The following is a 23,174-nucleotide window of genomic DNA, read 5'->3' on the forward strand; positions in this document are numbered from 1 at the left end:
CAAGCGTAATCCGTAGTTCAAGGTACCCTTGACATAACACAACACACGCTTGAGCAGGCCCTAGTGATCATCGGTCGGCGAATGCATGAATTGACACAAACGGTTGGCTGCGTAGGATAAGTCAGGCCAAGTGATTGTTAGATATTGTAGGGCCCCAACTATTCGACGGTACTGTGTGGGGTTCTCAAACAGGTTTGAAGATGGCGAGATGGCCTGAGTGACCGCAACTCGAGTAGCTAAAGACTTGCAATCAGTCATACCTATGCGAGTCAGAATGTCAACCATATAACGACGTTGAGACAAGACAAACCCTTCATCCACACGCAAAGTTTCAATGACAAGGAAGAACGCTGGTGAGCCCAGGTCCCTAATCTTGAAAGTGGACAATAAGTGGCGCAACAGGCTATCAATCAACAGGGAATCATTGCCCATCATGATGATGTCATCCACATAGACTAATAGGAAAACTCTCGAGGTGCCATCGAAATAATGGAACAACGAAACATCAGTCTTTGACGCTAGGAAGCCTGTAGACAGCAAAAAATCATACAGGCGTTTAAACCAAGCCCGCGGTGCTTGCTTGAGCCCATATAGCGACCGCCGTAGGTGGCAAACATAGTCCGGGTGCATGGGGTCCTCATACCCGGGAGGTTATTTCATAAACACTATTTCTGGTAAGTGTCCGTTGAGAAATGCATTATAGGCATCCAACTGTCGAAGACTCCACCTATTTGAAACTGCAAGAGAAAATAACATGCGCACCGTAGTCAATTTGACCACGGGACTAAATGTGTCAAAGAAATCCTCACCAACCACCTAGTTAAACCCCTTGGCCACTAGGCGGGCTTTATAGTGCTCAATTGACCCATCGGCCTTACGTTTCATGCGATAAACCCACTTGCAACCAATGATGTTCATGTGAGGTTTGGCCGGTACTAGCTGCCAGGTGTTGTTATGAAGACGGGCATTGAACTCCTGGTCCATGGCCTTACGCCACTATGAGTGCCCTACTGCTTGAGAATAGCAGGTTGGGTCAACCGATGTAGTAAGGGCATAAAATGGTTCGCTCGTGCCACGAGTCATGTGACGTAACCGCATTGTATGTCCCCGTTCTTGCGGATTTGGTGGTACTCGGACCGTAAATCCAACTTCGTGAAAAAACGTGTCCCATGTAATTCATCTAACAGCTCGTCAATTACCAGAATAGGGAACTTGTCCTTCACCATTTTGGCGTTTAGTTCACGGTAGTCGATATAGAAACGCCAAGTGCAGTCGTGGTTGAGCACCAACAACACAGGTGAAGAATATGGCGATCGGCTGGGCCTGATTCCAAGGGCCATCATGGAATCGCATTGGCACTCGATTTCATCTTTTTGCGCCTGGGGATAGAGATAGGGGCGAACGGACACTGGGTCCGCGCTCGTAACCAACGTAATGCGGTGATCGCATTGGCTCCTAGGCGGTAGTGCCAAAGGTTCCTAAAAAAGGTTAGAGTAATCAGTCAGGATGTGCTTCAAGGCATTAGAAATGCTCACTTGGGGTTGTAGGGCATTGAGCAAACGACCGGAGGGAACTTGTTCCCCTTGCCATGTTACAGGCCGGTCGCCATACGTAAAGGTCATTGTTAAAGCGGTAAAATCCCACAGAATCGCACCCAAAGTGCAAAATCAATGCACACCTAATACAATTTCGAAACCTACTAATGGAATAACAAATAAATTAACAGGAAAAGAATTGGAGTCTTTCTGAAGTTGGACATCCTCGCAAATTCCAAGTCCCGTGACTCTTTCACCATTTGCCACCACCACCTGTAAAAATAGACATCTGTGAATAATTAACCCCAATCGCTTAGCCGTTGTAGAGTCCACAAAATTGTGGGTACTTCCAGAGTCAATTAAAGCAGTGATTGGTCTATTATTTAATAGTAGGTTCACACGCATAGTATTGCCATTTCCCGTGCCCGTGATCACGTGTAGGGATATCTCTGGTCGCTCCAAATCTGTCTGGTCCAACTTCGATTGGTCTAGAACGAAAAGGTCACCATCAGTAGAGGGAGGCGCGATGTCGTCAATCACCAACAAGAATAGGTGTCGGCAATTATGCGTTGGAGTCCACCTCTCGTCATAGTGGAAGCAGAACCCATTGGCGCGTCTCTACTGGTACTCGCTTCGAAGAAGTCGACGCTCAAGAAGCGGGTTGCTCGACGGGCCAACGCCTCTCGTTCCTCCAGAGAATCACGGTTGGGAGTGCGCAGGTCTGGGCGGCGTCGCGATGGAGTGGCTGCCGGCCGAACTCGAGACAGAAATCGCCGGCGACTACGACTACCTAGGTCGCGGAGCGTGGTGTGTGGACAGTTGTGACTGGGACTGGTGCGACCCACCTGCGAAAGAGGAAGGGGAGAAATAAGGGTTAGCAGCTCTTGAGGGCGAAAACCAGTGTTATCCACGCGAAAAGGATCAGGCAAGATTCATCACGACATCCAGGTTGATAGGATGCACGTTTTCGACGTCAATGCGCAACTATTCATCGAGACCCGCGGTGTAGAGGTCCACCTCTTGGTCTTGGCAAATCGTTGTGGTGTGGACGAGAGTCTCTTGAAACTCGTCGGAGTATTCCTCCACCGGACGGCCATGTTGACGAATGCTAGTGAGGGTGTTTCCCCGAAGACTAGGGCCAAAGCGAAGGTAGTATCTATGCTTGAACTGCTGCCACACCATGGCCGGTTCCTCCAACTCCAGGCGAAGATGCCACGATTGCACCACTCCGGTAAGATGGAACACAACCAAGCTCACGAACTCACCAACCGGGGTGCTCTGCGCCTTGAAGAACTGCTCGCAACGATGGAGCCAACCCGTCAGATCCTCACACCCATCGCAACGTGGGAACTCCAATCGGGCGAACTTCGGCGTCGTCGCGGAAGGAGTGGCCGGCGACCTTGTTGCTGGCGCATCCTCGGGTGGAGGACGACTCCTGTTTTGGCTGCCAGAGTCGTCAGTTGCTGGTCCTTTTCCGGCCAGCAGCTGCCGTAGCATCTACCGGATCTCACCCTGCTCCGTTTGCATAGCTACGACAGCAGCTTGTAGAGCTTGGACCGATTCGGCTGAGGCGTAATCACTCATGATGTCAGGCTCTGATACCAAATTTGTTGTGTGATTAGAGGCCTGGGAACGCGTCACTGGGCGATGTACAGGGCTGGAGGGCCTAGCCGGGGGGCGGGGGGAATGGGGGAAGTTTTAGAGCTTTTTCTACCTATGGTTGCTACTGTGAAAACAAGAATAAGAAAGCAAAGCTGAAGAAGTTTTGGAGTTCTTCCTCTCCCAGATTTCATTAATTCAAATCACAGTTGTCTCGTGAAAAACCTCTAAAACCTAAGCTTTAAATACTAAAAGGAGAACTGTAATAAACGGTAACAAGCATAAAAATAGGGGAAAGATAACAATAACGAATTCAAAAACAATTATAAATAGCTTATAAAGCAGGCTTATGAGTTGCCCTGTGTCGTTGGTATGTTTTCCCAACGAATGCATCATATTCATACAATTGAGTTTTCAGGAGTTTACTATAAACTTCTATATATTGTGTTAGAGAAGGATTGTTTAAGAATGTCAAAGTTAAGAACTCAAAATTTTTAATTAAATTGCAAAAGAGAAACATTGTTACTGCCTTATGTAATTTGTCAAGAATAATTATTTTTAAAGGTTATATTGGTAATCTCGCTTTTGTGAAATTACGCAATCAAGGAATTAAAATTTGGTTACATTTCATATTGAATAAATTTCACTTTTGATACTCCGACTATTTTACATGAATCACATTTGATTTTTCACTATTAAAATTTTATTATTAGATGCATGAACATGTAATTTGTATCATTTTTTGTCCTACCATTCAATTTCATTGCCAACTATTATCATATGTGCTCCTTCACGAAGAAGTAAATGCAGTGTTCTTTTAGACGAAGCAAATGTAGTGCTCCTTTTGAAATGAGCACTTTTGACAATAGTTGATATAAAAATTGAACGGCAAAATAAAATGTGGTATAAATTACATAAACATGAACCTAATTAAAAAATTTTAATAGTGAAGAACCAAATCTGTTCATGTATAATAGTAAGAATCAAAAGTGGAATTTTTTTCTTTCATAATACAAATGTATGATGTATGATAAAATGTACTCCGTATGATGTGTTAACATTACCAAACAGCCCATATATCCAACGATAAATTCACCTTCTACCGCCGCATCACAGTCTATTCTCTATAGTTCACTTCACACCATTAACTGTTGATCACAAACGAGAAGAAGCAGAGCATTAACCATGGCGACGGCTATGCTGAAACGGACGACGATGGTGAAGTCAATGGTCAACAGGTTGAGGTCATACGCATCGGTTGCAGTGGGTTCGGACCTGATCTCGGCCGCACCCAATGCCTCTCTCCAGAAAGCTCGCTCTTGGGACGAAGGCGTTTCCTCCAACTTCTCCACTACCCCTCTCAAAGACATCTTCAAGGTCTCTCCTCCCTTAAACGGAGTTTTATTTTACTACCTATATTGTGAATATCACTTCTTCTTCTGCTATCTAGGGTTTCTGATTTGGTTTGTTAATTTTTGTTTTCAGGGCAAAAATGTTGTTATCTTTGGACTTCCGGTACGTTTTCTTATAAGAATTTTGATCGTTTTTCTGCTATTGATATCGTGTAGTTGTCATTTCTAGATAATAATGTAATATATGCCATTTGTCCATTTCACGGTTTGGGTTGGCAAATGATCCATCTGGGATTTTTTTTGGTGACTAGGGAAACCCTCAGCCAGTTCATAAACCCGTCTTGTGACCTTAGCTTGCAAAACACCACAAATAGGTAAATGAGCCTAGGTTGTCATAGCTGAAGGTTTAGATTTGAACTCATGACCTTGTGGTTACAAGCTTGTATCCTTAGCTATCTTGTCTGGGTTACCCATTCACCTGGGATTTTTGGAATTATGAAAAAGGGGTGGGAAAACCAGAACAATGAAGAAGGATTATTGAAGAAGAAAGAAGAAGAAGAAGAAGAAGAAGAAGAAGAAGGGGAAGGAACACAAGTAGTGTTATTGTAATAGAAAATGACATCATCTTGCAGTAGGTTCTACTAATTCAAGATATTGCCACATGACTTAAGCTCAAGTACTATTTTAATATTCATCACTGGATGTTGTATTTTTGTACCCTTCATAGAGTACAACTTTCCAAAATGAAGGATCTTGATCAAAATTCACCACTTTTTGGGTTAGGAGGTTTTCAGTTTGTGCCCAATCATGGTTCCAGCGGGTAGGATGTAGGATTTACCTTCATGAACAGTGTCTTAGGGTTTTGCTAATGTTAGTTCTTTATTTCAAGTTTCAACTAAGAAGAAAAAGGCACACTTTACGTTGATTCTTTGTGGGAAATGATCGTGCTTAACGAAATTAAATTCTCTTGTAGCTGCAGTAGTATTTTGGATTTGTTTTAGTACCAGAAAGGGTGTGACCACTGGTTTTCTCATACTGTGATAAATTTGCAAATTTCAAAGTAAATGTTTTTGCACTAAAAAAGAACTGCACTTGTACCTTATTGGATTTTCTTATTCCATTCCTTATTAATTGTGGATTCTTAGTATGTGGATTGTAGGAGGTCTTGTTATGAAACTATCTGCATTATTAAGGCTCAAAAAGGGAAAAAGACATGCTACCTTTCACTTACCCCGCAAGCCCCTCCTCCTCCTTTCTTATGGATCAGAAACATTTAGTATGAAGTTGTATCATTTTCCAGGGTGCATACACCGGAGTTTGTTCAGCTCAACATGTGCCTAGCTACAAGAATAACATTGATAAGTTTAAGGCCAAAGGAATTGACTCGGTGGTCTGTGTAGCTGTCAATGACCCATATACGATGAATGGCTGGGCAGAGAAGCTTCAAGCAAAAGATGCTGTAAGTTACCTATTTGAGTTTCTGTCATGAATTGCTTCTAGAAAATATTATAAATTGTAATCCAATAAGTTCTGCTCTTCTACAGGAACTTGAGGCATTTAAGCTCTATAATATTTACCACATGTTAGAAATTATACATGGCTATTTCTTGACTCTAAATCCACAAGTTCAGTGCTAATAGCATTGAGTTTCCACTTAGTTTTTTTAGCAATGCTTTTTGAGTCCTAGTTCGGCAGGCACTCAATTGATTCGTTTCTTTCTTTAGGCCAAGAGTCTAAAGCTGTGATGTTAGGGTTGATAAGTGGTCCTTACCCACATATGTATCTGATCATACATGCATTATATATGTATTACAAGTAATTAAATTACAATACAATAAATTATACAACAATAAAATAAAAAAGGAGGGTTTCGATTCGAGATTTTAAAACATATCTCTCCATGGCACCAGTACTAAGTACACTATGTTCGGGGCTTTAGCAGCAGGTCTATTGATAGAGATTAATCGGTTTTTTCTGGATGCATTGACTTTCCCCCCCCCTTTTTTTTTTTCATTCTAGTTATTTATATGGGAAGAAAAGAAGACTAGAGATACAATCAAGTATCCTTGAGTAAAACTTCTCCCCTCTTTTCTCTTTTTTCCCTTTTTTGATAAGGGAAGAAGGAGAAAGAATAAAGGTGGAGTCAAGATTCGGGCTCAAGGTCGATTTCAATGAGTATTCTATTAGCTGAACACATTATTCAAATATTCTGTTACCAAGTGCTGTCAGTGTCACATCTTCTAGTAGTTTAGTTCTCCAGAAACTTTTCATTGAAGTAATTTATTTTCCATCAAAATAAGGCTTTATCTAATGTGCATCTATTTATCTGATCTAGTTTGAGTTGGAATATATATATGAATGATTGAACAACCTGAAGCAAACTAATTCACTTGACCCTGCCCATAAGTGAGAATGAAGATGTTTATTCATGTTGTGTAGTAATCACTAATCAGGTTTGATGATTTATGATATTGTTGTACAGATTGAGTTCTATGGTGATTTTGATGGGAGTTTCCACAAGAGCTTGGACTTAACAATTGACCTCTCTGGTGCTTTGCTCGGAATACGATCCCATAGGTATAAAATGAGTCTTTAAATATCATTTTGCATCGTCTGTCCTTGGACTAATTTGACAACTGCTTGCCGATGCACTCCAGCATTTATAATATATGAATGTATTCTACAGGGAATTAGCTCCCATAAATAAAATAAAATAAAATAAAAAGAGGACATTCTAACTCTTCTTTTCATTACTGAACAGGTGGTCTGCATACATAGTTGATGGACAGGTCAAGGTTCTCAATATTGAACAGGCTCCATCTGATTTCAAGGTATCTGGTGGAGATGTCATCTTGGGACAGATCTAGAGTCTGTTTTATTTGCAGTTTTAATTAATAATGAGCTTTTGTCTAGTCATACGGAAGGGCAAATACTGGTCTATTCTTCTCCCAAATTCCTAACTGTCCCTTGGCTTTGTAAATGCAATGCTTTGGTATTCTCTGCTAAAGCCTATAGGGTTCCCAACTTTGTTGCAAATAATCACCATTTATATGAAGAAAAACATTAGCTAGTTGAAACCAAATAACTTGATGCTTTGTACAACTGCATATTTAGGAAAAAAGGTGAAACTGTTCTAAAACTTTGGAGAAAAACCAGGCATCTCCAAGTTATTGAAATAACAACAATATGGAGGTTCTTCAAGATTTAAACAACTGGATATTTTTACTACAAAAAATTTGTATACCTGCCCCCCAGAACCTTCAGGGTTGACTTGGAATTATGTTGGAGTCTTGGAGAATAAAGGGGTTCTATTAGTCCTTGTAGATGACTACCAATTATAATTTATAAACATCATGCAACTTAGAAATTATACACTCTTGCTGAGGTTTTCCTTTCTGCCTAAAGTTTGAGGTTCCCTTCCCATTGCGTAGCATAGAGGACCTGAAACACCACTACCCTTATTTGAGCTAAGATCAAGTCGTTCAGCCATTTTGGCCAAACCAGCAATGCTTACACTCATCTCACGCTGCACTTCTCTGCCAAGTTCCTTGACAGAGTTATTATTAGCTTGTAATTTCCATTTGAACCTTTGCGTGTTTTTAGAGAATGATTCATTGTACCTGCGCAAATCACGAGACCTTTCAGTGAAAGAAGAAAAACAATATATTAAAAAGAAATAAAACCAAATTGGAACTCCTTTACCTGGGTGAAGCAGCAAACAATTTAGATTTTATAGACACTGGAAGGTGAAGAAACTCAGATGGGGTTTGTTTCTGGGGATTCTCAGGTGATGGTTTGCTGAAAAAGAAAAGATTATGGGGGTGTTTGGTAAATAGCTATTAGCTGATTGAGTTAGTGAGTTTCACTAGTTGATGACATTAGTTGATTGTAGAAAGATGTTTGGTAAATTGGTTGTAATCAACTATCAGATGCAAAATGACTTTTTCAAAGAGTTGATAAAAAGCTAATTTGAGCAGCTTTTTGAATTTTAGTGTTTTGGAGCAATAAGTTGTTACAAAAAGCTATATAATCAAACACTTATATTGGATGTTTAATCAAGTCAAACAACTAATAGTGATCAAATAAGCTAAAATTGGTTGATAAGCTAACTATGTTACCAAACGGAGCCAAACAACAAAAAGGGCAGAAATTTTGCAAAGGGAAACAGTTAAGAGAATGTCATCAAGATGAAAGCATGTGTATGGGTAAGACAGTCTGCAACATTCATAAATTATTGCATTTGATAACCTACCAAATATAGTATTAAGAGCATATGTGGAGTGATGAATGCAAGAGTGATATGTTAGTACAAAACAGAGTTGATGGGCTAGGTGGTTAGAGCATACCCGAGGCCAACTGAACCACCTTTGTAGACAGCAGCACCAGATGCTACATTTGCAACAGATGAAACACCTGAAGAAGATGTAGATGAAATCCCAGAAGCCGGTAGACCATTCCCAAATTCGTCAACTGGCCTTTGAGTCACTTGGTGCCTATCTGAACTAGCTCCAACAGGAAAAGATGCCTGACCAACTCTTGAAGATATCTGCCGTCTCCTACTGTTACCAGAACATGCTCTGTTGGTAACACCTGAGCCTGAGGGATGGTGCAGAATCCTATCTTGAAAATCAGAATCATCAATGTGAGAAGCACCCTGGAGAGGTAATTCAAGCTCAGTTGAAATGTTGCAAAAGTAATCAACAGATGCATAGATTTTTCTCTCAAATCTTACCACATCAACCAGATTGTTGGCTTCATATACTTCAGGAATTCTATGCACAATGTGCCTTGATGTTGCATTCCTCTCAAACTCCACTGCAGCTAACAGTTCTTGGCTGGAAAGTTAATTTAAAGAGAGAGTTTGAAAAGACATCAGCATGATATTGAAAGTGTGATGCACAATTTTGTTCACTCAAACAAGAATATGATTTGTTGGGCAAAGGCCAGTGAAGAGCCAAGTGGCTAGGGGGATTGTTGGGCGGAGGCCGGTAAAGGGTCAAGTCTGCCTCTTGAAAATGTGGTGGCGGTATATAAGGAAATAAAGTTGCGTCTTCGCTGTGAACTATAACTTTTGGTGCAGTGGTAAACACTAATATTAACTATAGCTTTTGATCCTAACATGATTGCCTCGAGTATCATGACATTTTTGCAGCAAAGCATTTCAAGTACCTGGCAGAATCCTTGAAGACAAGCTGCCTACAACAAATAGGGCATTCTTTGCTTCTTTGAGACCTGAACAGAAAAGAGACAAGTAAAATGAAATAACTATCACACTGAAATAATAGCTATCCGACTAGTTAGTTTAAGCTGCAATAGTCACAAAGCGAGTATACAAGGACTTGATGAGAATATTTGAGCACAACCTATGTTTACAATGATGGAGCCTACCATTCAAGTATACACTGCAAATGATAGCCATGCGTACATTCGGCGACCTGGAAAAGAAACCAGCATAATAGAGAGGTGAAGCTAACTCCAAATAATACAAAATTTATTTAATCACAGATTTCCTTGCAAATAAATACACAGGACAATTGATATTTAACCAATGTAGAAACATAATTAGACTTGATACAATGAAGTGAACATAAAAGATGATTCAGTACCACCTAGAAAATGATCTGTGCAACCTTTCTTCACCAGAGTTTGAGAATTTATTTCCCCCATTGATTTTCAGAAACAATTTAACAAAAATGAAAACTTAGATTTACGTACGGAATGTAGCTTCCATCGAGAAATGGAGAACGTACAGTGCGAGGATCGCGGCAGCTGAACGGCTCCAGACAAATACTGCAGTCGTCATCACCGGAGACAGCAGCGACGACGAATGACGCCGGCGGCGCGGCACATTCGGACGGAAGAATCAGATCATTTGTCATTGCTCACAGAAAGAATAGCAGAGACACAGGAGAGAGAGAGAGAGAGAGAGAGAATGATGGAGTAACGAAAGAAAGGCGCGGAGAGACGGATGCGGGTAAAAACGTGGAAGAAAGGATATCGGAAAGAAGAATTGAAGAAACAGGAGTAGAAGGCGCAGGAAACTAATCCGACTAAAATTGTATCAATATTTGATTATTTCATTAAGATTAAAAGTGTTTAATGAGAAAATAAATGAAGTTCTTTCAATAAATTTGATTAATTCTTTCAATGAAATTGTAGACCAGTTCAACTTTTCTTATTTATTAGCACTAGTTGAAAAACTGACTAAAATTGTATCAATATTTGAAACTATTAAATCATAACTATAACTTCATTAACTTTTCTTATTTATTCAGAGAAAGCATGAATCTCTCTGATAATGACTTTTTTATACGTAAACCAAAATTAATTGTTCCTTTAACATATCTCAAGACTCTTTTTAGTTACTCCCAATCCGAGGTTATAGGAGCATGCATGTGTTGACATAATAGATTTACTGCACGTCTGCAAAAGATAAATTTGGACGCATGATAATCAGATACTATAGTGCTCCTGTCAGACTTCTATATTGAGTAGGATTCTCATATAGATATGTACTAAATGGAATAGATTTCGAAACAGGAATATGAGTAGATAAAGCTTTACATTCTGTCATGCTAGCCCTTTTCAGAATATCAGTCATGTATCTTTGTTGTGATAACACTATACCATCGTCATTTTTAATTGTCTCAATACCAAGAAAGAAACTAGGTTTACCAAGATCCTTAATCTTAAATGCAACAGATAGCTTGGATAATAGATGAGTTATAAGATTAGGATTACTTCCCATGACAAGTATATCATACACATACACCAAAAGGTATACATAGGTAGAATCTCGAGAGAAATAAAATAGAGACACATCTGTTTTTTATGCTTGAAAGCCAACAGAGAGCAAAAACAAGTGCAAACGATTAAACCATGCTCTAGGAGCCTACTTTAAACCATATAAAGATCGTTTAAGTAGGCAAAGGTGTTAGCCCGGGCACATCTTGTCCACGAACCGCAAGAGAAGATGTTAAGTTACGGTACTCCGGACGTAAGCCCCGAAATATATATAAATTCATCTCGTCTAAACTGATTGGGCGACCGACCAAAGCAAGATCCTCCATTACTACACGGGCACGACCAAGATAATCGGTTACAGAAGAATTACCTTGTTGAAGAGATTGAAGTTCGCCAAGAAGATGAAGTGTCCTAACACGAGATGAGGATGTAAGAGACTGTTCTATCGACTCCAAAATTTTTTGTGATGTCTTGCGGCCAATCGCAAGGTGCATAACCTCTTCTAAAAGAGAGGAAATCAACATGGACATCAAAGCTTGGTCATGACGAAACCAAGCTGCATGAGCTGGATTGGCTTGTGGCACTGCATTAGTGTCAGTGGTTGAAAGTAAAGCATCCGGACATGAGTGAGTACCATCAATAAATCCCATCAACCCATGTCCCTGGAGGAAAGGCACAACTTGTGTCCTCCAAAACAAATAATTTCTGTGAGTTAGTTTAATACAGATAAAGTGGTGAGCAGTAGAAAGCGAATTAACACCCATAGAGACAGAGGATGTAACAACAACATTTGAGATAGTCCGTTTAGAGGAGGAATTAACAGATCTGTTGGCCATAGGAACAAAGGAAACGAAAGAAAAGGAAGAGGGAAGATGAACCCTGGTGATGAAATAATTATAAATGGACCCAGAGCGGGATAATACGGAACTAACCAAGTTCTAAAAACCAAGATCGGACCCAGCCGACCCGAATGGCCAAGCTCCGCGCTTGGCCATTGGGTTGGCCAAGGCGGACCACACCGCGGGGTCGGCCAAGGCGGACCTCCTTGCGGGGTTGGCCAAGGCGGACCTCCCCGCGGGGTTGGCCAAGGTGGACCTGCCCGCGGGGACGGCCAAGGTTGACCTCCCCGTGGGGTCGACCAAGGCGAACCTCCCCGCGGGGTTGGTCAAGGCGAACCTCCCCGCGGGGTTGGTCAAGGCGGACCTCCCCGCGGGGTCGGTCAAGGCGGACCTCCCCGTGGGGTCGGTCAAGGCTGACCTTCCCGCAGGGTCGGCCATCCTGGCTGGGGTTGACCACCTTGGCCAAGGTTGGCACTCGATCGAGCCCCGTGCTCGGCCAAGTGAAGGGTCTTCGCGTTGGTCCGAGTCTTGCGGCGTTTGTTGCGGTCCAAGGCGGTTGTAACTCCCCACCATCTTCTCCGGGGTAGTTAGGGTCGATTTAGAGTATAAAATCACTCCATTGGGTCTTGTTGAGGGGGTGACCTACACAATGTGTCTGAAAGATTACTCTTGTCTTGTTATTACACTAGTCTTACCATTGTAATAGCACTTTTTACCATTAATACAATATTATCTCCGTGATGTACCCTAATTGTCCAACCATTACAACATTCCTTGTTAATTCTTACCTTGTCTAGTCTTTAATCTTATCGGGTTTATTAATTCGGGCCACCCCGGGTTAATTAAATCCATCATTTGTGCTTTCTTTGAGAGCTTGACGTCAGGCTTGAGCGTGTAAATGATAGCCTTATTATTATTTATTATTATTATTGTTAATGTATTTAGTCAAAGTCTAATAACTAGTCTAGAGTCTTAATCTCTAACCTCCTTGTGATGTAGGTTAGGTTAGCTGCCTAACTCTATAGGACTCTGTATTGTTTTCTGAATTATTGATTGAATACAACTCACGTTACTTTCATCTGGTATTAGCTAGCCAAAAACTTAAGAGTTTTTTTTTTTTTACGATCCTTTTTTTCCTACCTTTCACCATGTCGACAAACTCCTCTGAAAGAACCATTAGTGCCGCCACCCCGGCTGCTCCGGCCGGCACAACCAACACCCTCAACGCCGCTCACCATTTTGTTTCGCTGAAACTCACCTCCAAGAACTACCTTTTCTGGCGAACACAGCTTGTTCCCTTCCTCTGCGGACAAGGACTCCTAGGATGCCATCATCGCTACTCCATCAGTCTCGGATGCCTCCGCCACCACTCCGCCAGAGATGACACCCAATCCGGCTCATGCCGCCTGGACGCAGCAGGACCAATCCATCCTCTCGCTGCTGATTTCATCCCTCTCCGCCGAGGTGATGTATTTGGCCGTCGGACGGCATACTTCTCGTGAAGTATGGGAATCCATCACCGTAGCGCTAGGTTCCTCCACCTAGGCGAGATGCCTCAACCTCCTTGGTCAGTTCCAGAGCCTCCGTCAGGGCGGCAGCACGACGGCGGAGTACGTTGGTCGTGCCCAGCTGCTCGTGGAAGATCTAGCGCTTGCCGGTCGACCCGTATCCTTGGATGAATAGAACTTATATGTCTTCCGAGGCTTCAGACCGGAGTTCCGGCCAATGGCATCATCTCTCACGGTATCTGGTAATCATGTCTCTATCCCGCAGCTTGCTGATTATTTGCAGGCTTAGGAGTTTATATATGCGGATGAGTTCACTCCCGAACCTACGGCAATGGTAGCAGGTCGCGGAAGACGTAACAATGGAGAAGGCCATTTTGGTGGTCGACAAGGCCAAAATGGCGGCCAATGGAGCGGACGTGGGCGGCAAGGGAGAGGCCGTTAGGGTCGTGGTCGCGGCAATGCACCCTGGTGCCAAATCTGCCGGTCGCACGGCCATACCGCGCTCTACTGTTACAAGCGGTATACCGCATCGCCGGTACCACAGGCGAATGTCGCATAGACCGTCGCTGACGCGCCGCCCGCCTCCATCGTTGATGGGTGGTGCCCGGACACTGGAGCCACCGCGCATGCCACGCCGGAATCCTCAATGATGGTGCAGTCTGAAACCTACGGTGGTGATGACTTCCTGCGCGTGGGAAACGGCTCAGGTTTGAATATTTCGCGAATAGGCCATGCAACAATTCCTGTTAAATCTAAATCCCTTAAATTGTCCAATATTTTACATGTGCCCGATTTGTCAGTTCCTCTGTTATCTGTTCAACGGTTTGCAACTGACAACAATGTCTACTTTGAGTTTCATAAGGATTTTTTCTGTGTGAAGGATTGCAATGGACCAAGAGTTCAATGCCGTACTTCACAACAACACCTGGCGACTCATACCGACAGAACCACACATGAACATCATAGGGTGCAAATGGGTATACCGCACCAAGCGGAAAGCAGATGGGTCAGTGGAACACTATAAAGCTCGCTTAGTCGCAAAGGGCTTTAATCAAGTAGCAGGAGAAGACTTCTTTGACACCTTTAGCCCAGTTGTCAAACCCACAACCGTTAGAATACTATTCTCCTTTGCCGTGTCAAAGAGGTGGGTTCTACGACAACTTGACGTACACAATGCGTTTCTAAACGGAAACTTAACTGAAACTGTTTACATGAAGCAACCACCGGGCTATGAAGATCCAAATCATCCTGGTCATGTGTGTCACTTACAGCGGTCACTGTATGGTCTTAAACAGGCGCCACGGGCATGGTTTCACCGGTTACAAGATTTCTTACTATCGGCTGGGTTCCAGGGCTCGAAGACAGACGTGTCACTTTTTCATTACACATCTGGCTTGTCACGGGTATTCTTGTTGGTTACTTGGTTTACGTCGACGACATTATCATGCTAGGTACTGATGCAGGTCTGGTTGACACTCTTGTACACCGCCTGTCTACCGTTTTTAAGATCCGAGACTTAGGGACTCCGGCTTTTTTCCTTGGGATTGAGACAATCCGCGACAACGACAGTATCATCTTATCACAGCGGCGATATATGGGGGAAATTCTTACTCGAGCTGGCATGGCTGAGTGTAAGTCATTGGCAACGCCGGCTGCCCTTTCTCACCCGGTCACAACATCAACTCAACCATTTGACAACCCTACTCAATATCGACGAATTGTAGGTGCACTCCAGTACTTAACCATCACTCGCCCCGATTTATCATATTCGGTGAATAGGTTGTGTCAGTTTATGCACTCGCCAACTGATGACCACTGGGGATTGCTAAAACGTGTGCTACGGTATATCAAGGGTACTCAGAATCTCGGCTTACGTCTGTCACCTTCTCAGTCATGTGATATTCAGGCCTACTTCGACTCAGACTGGGCCGGTTACCCGCTTGACAGGAAGTCGACTAGCGGCTATGCAGTGTTCCTCGGCTCTAATCTTGTCTCATGGGTGTCATGCAAACAGCGTACAATCACTAGGTCCTCCACCGAAGCAGAATACAAGGGGCTTGCCGATGTTTCAGCAGAAGTCACATGGGTTGTGTCGTTATTGCAAGAGTTAGGTCTCCACAGCGGCCATCCAGACACTCTCTGGTGTGACAATCTGGGTGCCACTTATCTTGCCGCAAACCCAATCTTTCACGCACGAACCAAGCATGTCGAGATTGATTACCACTTTGTCCGGGACAAGGTGGCCTCAGGGGACTTTATCGTTAACTTTGTTTTTACGAAGGACCAACTGGCGGACATATTTACCAAGCCGCTATCAGCGCCACGGTTCACCAGTTTGCGGGACAAGCTCAATGTCTGCCGCCCTTGCGCTTGAGGAGGAGTGTGAATAATAGCCTTATTATTATTTATTATTATTACTGTTAATGTATTTAGTCAAAGTCTAATAACTAGTCTAGAGTCTTAATCTCTAACCTCCCTGTGATGTAGGTGAGGTTAGCTGCCTAACTCTATAGGACTCTGTATTGTTTTCTGAATTATTGATTGAATACAAATCACGTTACTTTCATCGAGCGTGCTATTTTTCCACTAGCTATGGAAATGTCAGGATCTAACTCAAATGGGACGGCGAGTCGGCGAACAATCCCCTTAGGGCCGGCCGGAGACCTTAGGGGCCAACTCAACAACAACTGCCAAGTTCGGTCAAACACCCCTCCACCTCCACCTCCAGCCTCGGGCTTTCAAGAGGGGATGACCACGCTTCGACAACTTAAATGAGGGTATCACAATCTACCCCCCTTAAAAGATGTTTCGTCCCCGAAGCATATCCACCTCAAAATCAACAAGGAACTTAATAATTTTTTTTCCTAACACTTCCATACCAAGTCCTTAATAAAATCATTAAATTCAATACTTTCCTCAATCATAGGACTTCAAAAATAAATAATTAAATTCTACTAAAATCACCAAATCAAAATATCTAATTTTTAGTAAACATAAAATATTACCTCCAAATTTCACCAAATCATATAACATCACCTGCATGTATTAGAAATCAAAACAACGTGCAACAATAATACTATGTCACACATTCTCAACGCGATATTCAAAATTTCAATTTTCCTAGTCAAATTTATTTCCAATGTCCCAAATGTTCACAACCTAAGTTTTCAGAATTCCATAACTCAACTCCTTATATGCCCAAAACAAGGATCTCACACCCTAAGCTCTGATACTAACTTGTAACACCCCCATTTTTCAACACCAAATTTTGCTTCTTTTTTTTTTTTTCAATTTAAAACTCATCCAGAATGCGAAAGCTTATAAAACTTAAATGAGGATATCACACTCGACCGACCTCCTCGATTAAGGTCTTAGCTAACCTCACGAAATGAGCTCGGTCGACCTCACGATAAGGTCTCAGCCGAGCTCCCCACCACGGGCTTGGCCGACCTCCTCGATTAAGGTTTTGGCCGACCTCATGAAATTGGCTCGAGCGACCTCATGATTAAGGTCTTAGCCGACCTATTGGGTCAAAAGTTAAATGACTTCGACCTAAAACTACTAACACCCTATGCGTAGTACGAGGTCCGACCTCGCCTACCACCGAATGGGCCAACCTCTTGGTCAATATTTCTTAGCCAACCTCATTTAAACGGCTAATACCCTAGGGGCGGTACGAGGTCCGACCTCGCCTATCGTCGAATGGACAAGGTCTATAAGTTAGAAGCCAAAAGGCTTTAACTTAAAACGGCCAAACACCCTAAGTGCAATAGAAGGTCTAACCTTGCCTATTGCCGAATAGAAGAGTCCCAAGACATAAGGTCGAATGGTCTCGATTTAGGACGACTAAAAGCCTAAGGGGCGATACGGAGTCCCACCTCACCTATCGCCGAACGGAAGAGTCTCTAAGTGTAAGACCGAATGCATGGTCCTGACTTAGAACGACTGGCACCCTAAGGAGGGTACAAGGTTTGACCTTGCCTGCCATCGAACAGGTGTGCTAAGGACTAGGGGTTGAGGTACTTTGATCAAACGCCAATACGAAAAAGCAAACAACAATGACAAACGCAAAGAAAGAAAATACATAAAAAAAAAAAACTAAGACGACCTCCTTAGGTCAAAACTATGTCAAGCTTCGAGCTCGACCCGACTTCCTTAGGTCAAGCCTAAGCCGAGCTCCGAGCTCAACCCAACTTCCATAGGTCGAGGCTAAGCTCAAAGGTCGGTCCGACCCCTTAGGGTCCATGATCAAGTCGAACACAAGCTCAAAAAAACCTCAAGGTGGTCGGACACGCGAAACCAGGTAAGGTCCGACCTCCCTAATTAAGCTAATCTTGAGCTTATCCCAGGGAGCTCAAGTTAGAGAGTTTGTTCGAAGCGGAGCCCAAATCTTCGCATTTGTTTGAGGATTGGACCTCAAGTTTTAGAGGTCATCCGAAGCGAGGTTGGACCTCAAGCTCTAGAGATCATTCGAGGTGGAGTCCAAGTCTTTGTCTTTGTTGATGTTGGACCTCAAGCTCTAGAGGTCATCTGAAGTGAGGTTGGACCTCAAGCTCTAGAGGTCATCCAAAGCGAGGTTGGACCTAAAGCTCTAGAGGTCATCCGAAGTGAGGTTGGACCTCAAGCTCTAGAGGTCATTCGAGGTTGGACCTCAAGCTCTAGAGGTCATCCGAAGCGAAGTCCCAGTCTTCGTGTTTGTTGAGGTTGGACCTCAAGCTCTAGAGGTCATCCGAAGCAAGGTTGGACCTCAAGCCTTAGAGCTCATCCAAAGTGGAGTCCAAGTCTTCGCATTTGTTGAGGTTGGACCTCAAGCTATAGAGGTCATCTCAAGGAGCTCAAGTTGACGAGTTCCTCTCAATGTGCTCAAGTTATGGAGTCCGAATTAAAAGAGCCCATCACGGAGAGCTCAAGTCGAAGAGCTCGTCCAATAGCTCAAGATGAGGAACTCAAAGGGAAGAGCTCAAGGTGAAGAGTTCATGCTTAAGAAGGTCGGAGCAAGAGTACTCTCTTTCGCTGACGACTTCTCGAAGCTTAGAGAGTGGGAGACTGATGATCGAATAATTACCAATGGACCTGGAGCGGGATAATACAGAGCTAACCAAGTTCGGAACACCAAGACCGGACCCGATCGACCTGGATGGCCAAGCTCCGTGCTTGGCCACGGGGTCGGCCAAGGCAGACATCCCCGTGGGGTCGGCCAAGGCAGACCCCCCCACTGGGACGGCCAAAGATGACCTCCCCGCAGGGTCGGCCAAGGCTGACCTCCTCGTAGGGTTGGGCAAAGCGGACTTCCCCTCGGGGTCGGCCAAGGCGGACCTCCCCGCGGGGTCGGCCAAGGCTGACTTCCCCGCGGGGTCGGCTAGGGCGGACCTCCCTAGCCGAGGTCGGCCATCCCGGCTGCGGTTGACCACCTTGGCCGAGGTCGGCACTCGATTGAGCCCTATGCTTGGCCGAGTGAAGGGTCTTCGCGTTGGTGTGAGTCTTGCGGCGTTTGTTGCAGTCCAAGGCAGCTGTAACTCCCTACCATCTTCTCTGGGGTAGTTAGCGTCGATTTACAGTATAAAATCACTCCATTGTGTCTTTTTGAGGGGTAGGCCTAAACGATGTGTCTGAAAGCTAGATTACTCTTGTCTTGTTATTACACTAGTCTTACCTTTGTAATAACACTTTTTACCATTAATACAATATTATCTCTGTGATATACCCTAATTGTCCAACCATTACAACATTCCTTGTTAATTCTTACCTTGTCAAGTCCTTAATTTTATCGGGTTTATTAATTCGTGCTACCCCGGGTTAATTAAATCCATCACCTAGCTAACTGATGCTAGATGAGAACTGTAAATTGTATTGACAGAACTTGATTACAAGAGTACACGCATATATATATATATATATTGGTTCAGGTGCGGCCGTGCTCTCCCGTGCGGCCGTGTGGTCACACACCACTCAATGTTACGAAATACACCACTCAATGTTAAGAAACACACCACAATGTTAAGAAACACACCACAGTGCATATTTGTGTGGTGTATTTCTTAACATTGAGTGGTGTATTTCGTAATATTGAGTGGTGTGAACCGCACGGCCGCACCTAAACCTGACCCTATATATATATATATATATATATATATATATATATATATATATATATATATATAGGGTTGCACTCTCGTGCGAACTCTCGCCCAGGTAGGAAATGAGAACGCTCCACAACCGTCCATGTGTCCAGATCAATGAATCAGATGCAATTTTAAAAAAATGACGCGGTGGCATTTTCGTAAATAACTGGAACTTTGGTGCACCTAGTTTCACTTAAAAGTGCACCTAGTTTCACTTACAAGTGCACCTATTTTCGCACCTATTTTCACTTACAAGTGCGAATAATTTACCTTGTTAATATTCATGCACCTATTTTCGCAAATATTTTCACTTACAAATGCAAGTAAATTTACCTTGTTAATACTCATGCACTTGGGTGCAACCTAGGTGCACCTAGTTTTAACATAGGTTGCACCTAGTTATAACATTAGGTGCACCTAGTTATAACATTATGTGCACTTAGTATTGATGCTCACTGCACAATTCACTTGCACCTGTAATACATTTTACTTGCATCTGCAATACATTTTAGTTGAACTTGTGCAAGTAATTTACTTTGTTAACATTCATGCACCTAGGTGCAACCTATGTGCACCTAGTTATAACATTAGGTGCACCTAGTTATAACATTGGGCGCACTTAGTATTAATGCTCATTGTACAATTTACTTGCACTTGTAATACAGTTTACTTGCACGTGTGCACCTATTTTCACTTACAGGTGCAAATAATTTACTTTGTTAACATTTATGCACCTAGGTGCACCTAGTTATAACATTACGTGCACCTAGTTATAACGTTATATGCAACTACATTCCGGACACGTGGCGCGCTGTGGTTCGTCCGCAGTTCTCTCCTGGCGGCCAGTACGCACCTGAACGCGATCCTATATATATATATATATTGAAAAACTTAGACTTCCGTGTCCTAGGTCTAAGATTGAAAAAGAGTCTTCCAACTATTAAATCTAATTACTAGATTTGTTAGATGACCTTTAACTATTTGCTGATCTAGTGCCGCAAAACAAATATAGAGTATTAAGCAGTTAATGTGTAAAAAGATAGTAAAGCAGTAAAAACACCGAGAATTGGTAACCCAGTTCGGAATCTCAATTCCTACGTCTGGGGGGCATCACTCTGATTGCCCAACTCTTCATTTATCAATTCTGAAAATGTACCACAAGTTTACAACTCAGGGAGTTTCACAAATATTTTTCTTTTTAGTAATTTTAGTAACAATCTCCCCCTTTGTAGCAAGTTTCTTGGCAATTCACAACAATCTTCCTAAAACATCAGTGATAGTTAAAAACAGCGTTCATTCAAAACATAGTCCCAAAAAAAAAAAAAAAAAACAGAATCAAACAACCAACAAAATATGAAGATGATTATATCATCATACAAAACAAAAGGACCATAAACTAACATGAGACCCTATTACAAATAATCCATTGGCAGAGCAGGTGGGGTCTTCAGACTATCTTCTTCAACAAAAAATTACTCAGACTATCTTCTTCAGCAAAAAATTACCAAGTACTAAGTAACCGTAGAACCATAGTAGTAACCAATGTTTAGAAGGTTGTTCCTACTCCCCCTATTGCCAGGAACTTGTGAATCTGTAGCCACAAGACTCCTCAGCAGGACCAAGTAGAAAAGGCAACCCAGGTATTAAAAAAGAATCAATCAGATTCTGAGGACTCATCCTCCTGGCTGTTTGCAGTGGAATCAGCTTCAGGTGCAGTGGTTGGATTAGTGGGTGTTTCAGCGACAGTAGCAGTCATCTCTTGGTCTCTCAATCTCAATTGTTCACGTAACTGCATCTCAATTGTTCTCTTTTCAACAAGTATCTGTATGATCGTGTTAAGATCTCTGATGCTTTTATCAAGGTGTTGGGCTGTGAGTTTGTTGGTAAACGGTGCATTAAGGTTCAGAGCTGGGGCTGAGCTACTTGCATGTTCTGGGAAGATGTCAAGCACATGAGTTCCTTGTTTGAGTCTGGCATCAATTGTTCTAACTCGTGGGGCTTCCATAGGCTCATTTGGCTCAGGTTTGAATCCTTGTGAACGCAGTACACCGTAGATTGTGCAGGGGAAATGTAGTTTCACTTTGCTTTCCTTTGACTCTAGTTTCCTGAAAGAGGCCACATGTTTGAAGATTATATCGCGTAAATCAATAGGAATACCTCTTCCGATTTTGTAGATCAAGGTGGCCATAAGTAAGTTTAATCATGCTCTGTGTTCATTCGGCATCCAATTTGTCATGGCTATTTTGTGTAGGATTGCATACTTTGTTGTCAAGGATTTTGCAGGTAACATGTTGATTTCTGCAGGCCAATAGCTGTATGTTCCCCCTGTAATGACCTTTGTGATGGTGTTTGCTCCAATGACCGGGTCCTCAATATCACTTGCATCAATATCCAGATACATGTTGATGGTGCGAGTATCAAAACTGTACTCATTTCCTCTTAGCCAAACTCGTCCATATTGTAGTGATCCAGCCTCCTTGATGCTCTTCATTAGGTTGGCATAGAATTCCTTTATGGCTATAGGTGGGTAGCTCCTTTGGGTTGTGACAGACTTGACAAGATTCAGCTTTTCGAATACTGGCATGAGTTGACACTCAGACTTGAACTTTTCAACATCAAGATACCTTTCGCTCAAGATTTTCCTTTTGTTTGTGGAGTCCCATCTTGCTGCATACTCATCAGATATGAATTGAGGGGTGATTATTTCAAGGGGTGTTACAGCAGAGACATCCGGCTGGCTTTCAGGTTGTTGAGTTGGAGTGGTGTTCTTCTTTCTCTTCTTACTTGCAGTGGTTTTCAGGGGGACAGGTTGTTCTGCAATTGGCAGTTTTCTCTTTGTTTTTCGAGCTGGTGAGGGGGTTTCCTTTTCCTGTTGAGCTGTGGATGATCTGGTTTTTCGCCTTGTGGCAGGGGCAGGAAAGACTTGAATTTTTGCCACAGGATTTTTGTCAGCTAGGTCTTCTTGGATCTTCTTCTTTCCTTTAGCCTTTTCTTGGTTCTTCTTCACTCGTGACAAAGGCAGATTGTCTTCTTCATCAGTCGGTTCTGTAACTTGTATTTCTGGAGGATTTCCTGTTTCAAACTCAAAATCTAACGGAGAATCATCAATGGGGTTGGCAGGTGTTATTTCTGGATTTGGTTCAGATAGAGGTTCAGACCTAGTTTCGTCAGTATGTGAGTTTTCTGACTGGATGGGAAGAAGAGTTTCAGAATTTTGATGTTCAGGGTTATCTGTGTGTGTGGTTTGTGATGATGGTAGAGATAGAATTTGATCTTGTGAGGGTTTTGGATTCTGAGGGATGTTCAAGGGAATAGACAGTCTATTTGTGAGAGAAGTTGATCTTCGGTGTTCATCCATGATGTTAAACAGATTGAGTTTGGAGAATAGTGAAGCAGGAGGTTCAAGTTGATGGGGACCATATACTACGGCAGACTCTGGGACGACATTATCAGGCACAGGTGGATTTTTATCAAA

At 42.8% G+C, this 23,174-nt stretch overlaps 2 protein-coding genes across 5 annotated transcripts; one reads left to right on the forward strand and one right to left on the reverse strand.

Moving 5' to 3' along the window:
* The first annotated feature begins 4,236 nt into the window (after positions 1-4,236).
* Positions 4,237-7,568, forward strand: LOC116016634 (peroxiredoxin-2F, mitochondrial). The gene is made up of 5 exons (XM_031256991.1): positions 4,237-4,511; positions 4,620-4,649; positions 5,787-5,945; positions 6,969-7,063; positions 7,248-7,568. The coding sequence occupies exons 1-5, from the start codon at positions 4,320-4,322 to the stop codon at positions 7,351-7,353; spliced, it is 582 nt and encodes a 193-aa protein (XP_031112851.1). The 5' UTR covers positions 4,237-4,319; the 3' UTR covers positions 7,354-7,568.
* Positions 7,544-10,404, reverse strand: LOC116016609 (E3 ubiquitin-protein ligase RHF1A-like). Of its 4 annotated transcripts, none has more exons than XM_031256966.1 (7): positions 10,237-10,404; positions 9,875-9,921; positions 9,656-9,718; positions 9,219-9,321; positions 8,833-9,140; positions 8,189-8,284; positions 7,544-8,106 (listed from the first exon to the last, which is right to left on the reverse strand). In XM_031256966.1, the coding sequence occupies exons 1-7, from the start codon at positions 10,363-10,365 to the stop codon at positions 7,854-7,856; spliced, it is 999 nt and encodes a 332-aa protein (XP_031112826.1). In that variant the 5' UTR covers positions 10,366-10,404; the 3' UTR covers positions 7,544-7,853. The 4 variants fall into 4 exon arrangements, with proteins under 4 accessions (XP_031112826.1, XP_031112841.1, XP_031112817.1 ...); XM_031256981.1 differs by having other exon boundaries at positions 9,850-9,921; XM_031256957.1 differs by having other exon boundaries at positions 9,850-9,921; positions 10,202-10,404.
* Between the last annotated feature and the right edge of the window lie 12,770 nt (positions 10,405-23,174).

This window comes from Ipomoea triloba, chromosome 1 (genome assembly GCF_003576645.1).
Source record: "Ipomoea triloba cultivar NCNSP0323 chromosome 1, ASM357664v1".
Taxonomy (NCBI): domain Eukaryota; kingdom Viridiplantae; phylum Streptophyta; class Magnoliopsida; order Solanales; family Convolvulaceae; genus Ipomoea; species Ipomoea triloba.

What these genes read in the sequence shown, in the direction of transcription:
- LOC116016634 (XM_031256991.1), top strand. Translation starts at nt 4,320, where the DNA reads ATGGCGACGGCTATGCTGAAACGGACGACGATGGTGAAGTCAATGGTC. An exon ending in TTGTTATCTTTGGACTTCCG is followed by an intron (nt 4,650 to 5,786) that starts GTACGTTTTCTT and finishes ATCATTTTCCAG; the next exon opens with GGTGCATACACCGGAGTTTG. An exon ending in CTCGGAATACGATCCCATAG is followed by an intron (nt 7,064 to 7,247) that starts GTATAAAATGAG and finishes ATTACTGAACAG; the next exon opens with GTGGTCTGCATACATAGTTG.
- LOC116016609 (XM_031256957.1), bottom strand. Translation starts at nt 10,365, where the DNA reads ATGACAAATGATCTGATTCTTCCGTCCGAATGTGCCGCGCCGCCGGCG. An exon ending in CTCGATGGAAGCTACATTCC is followed by an intron (nt 9,922 to 10,201) that starts GTACGTAAATCT and finishes TTTCTTTTCCAG; the next exon opens with GTCGCCGAATGTACGCATGG. An exon ending in GTCTTCAAGGATTCTGCCAG is followed by an intron (nt 9,322 to 9,655) that starts GTACTTGAAATG and finishes TTAACTTTCCAG; the next exon opens with CCAAGAACTGTTAGCTGCAG.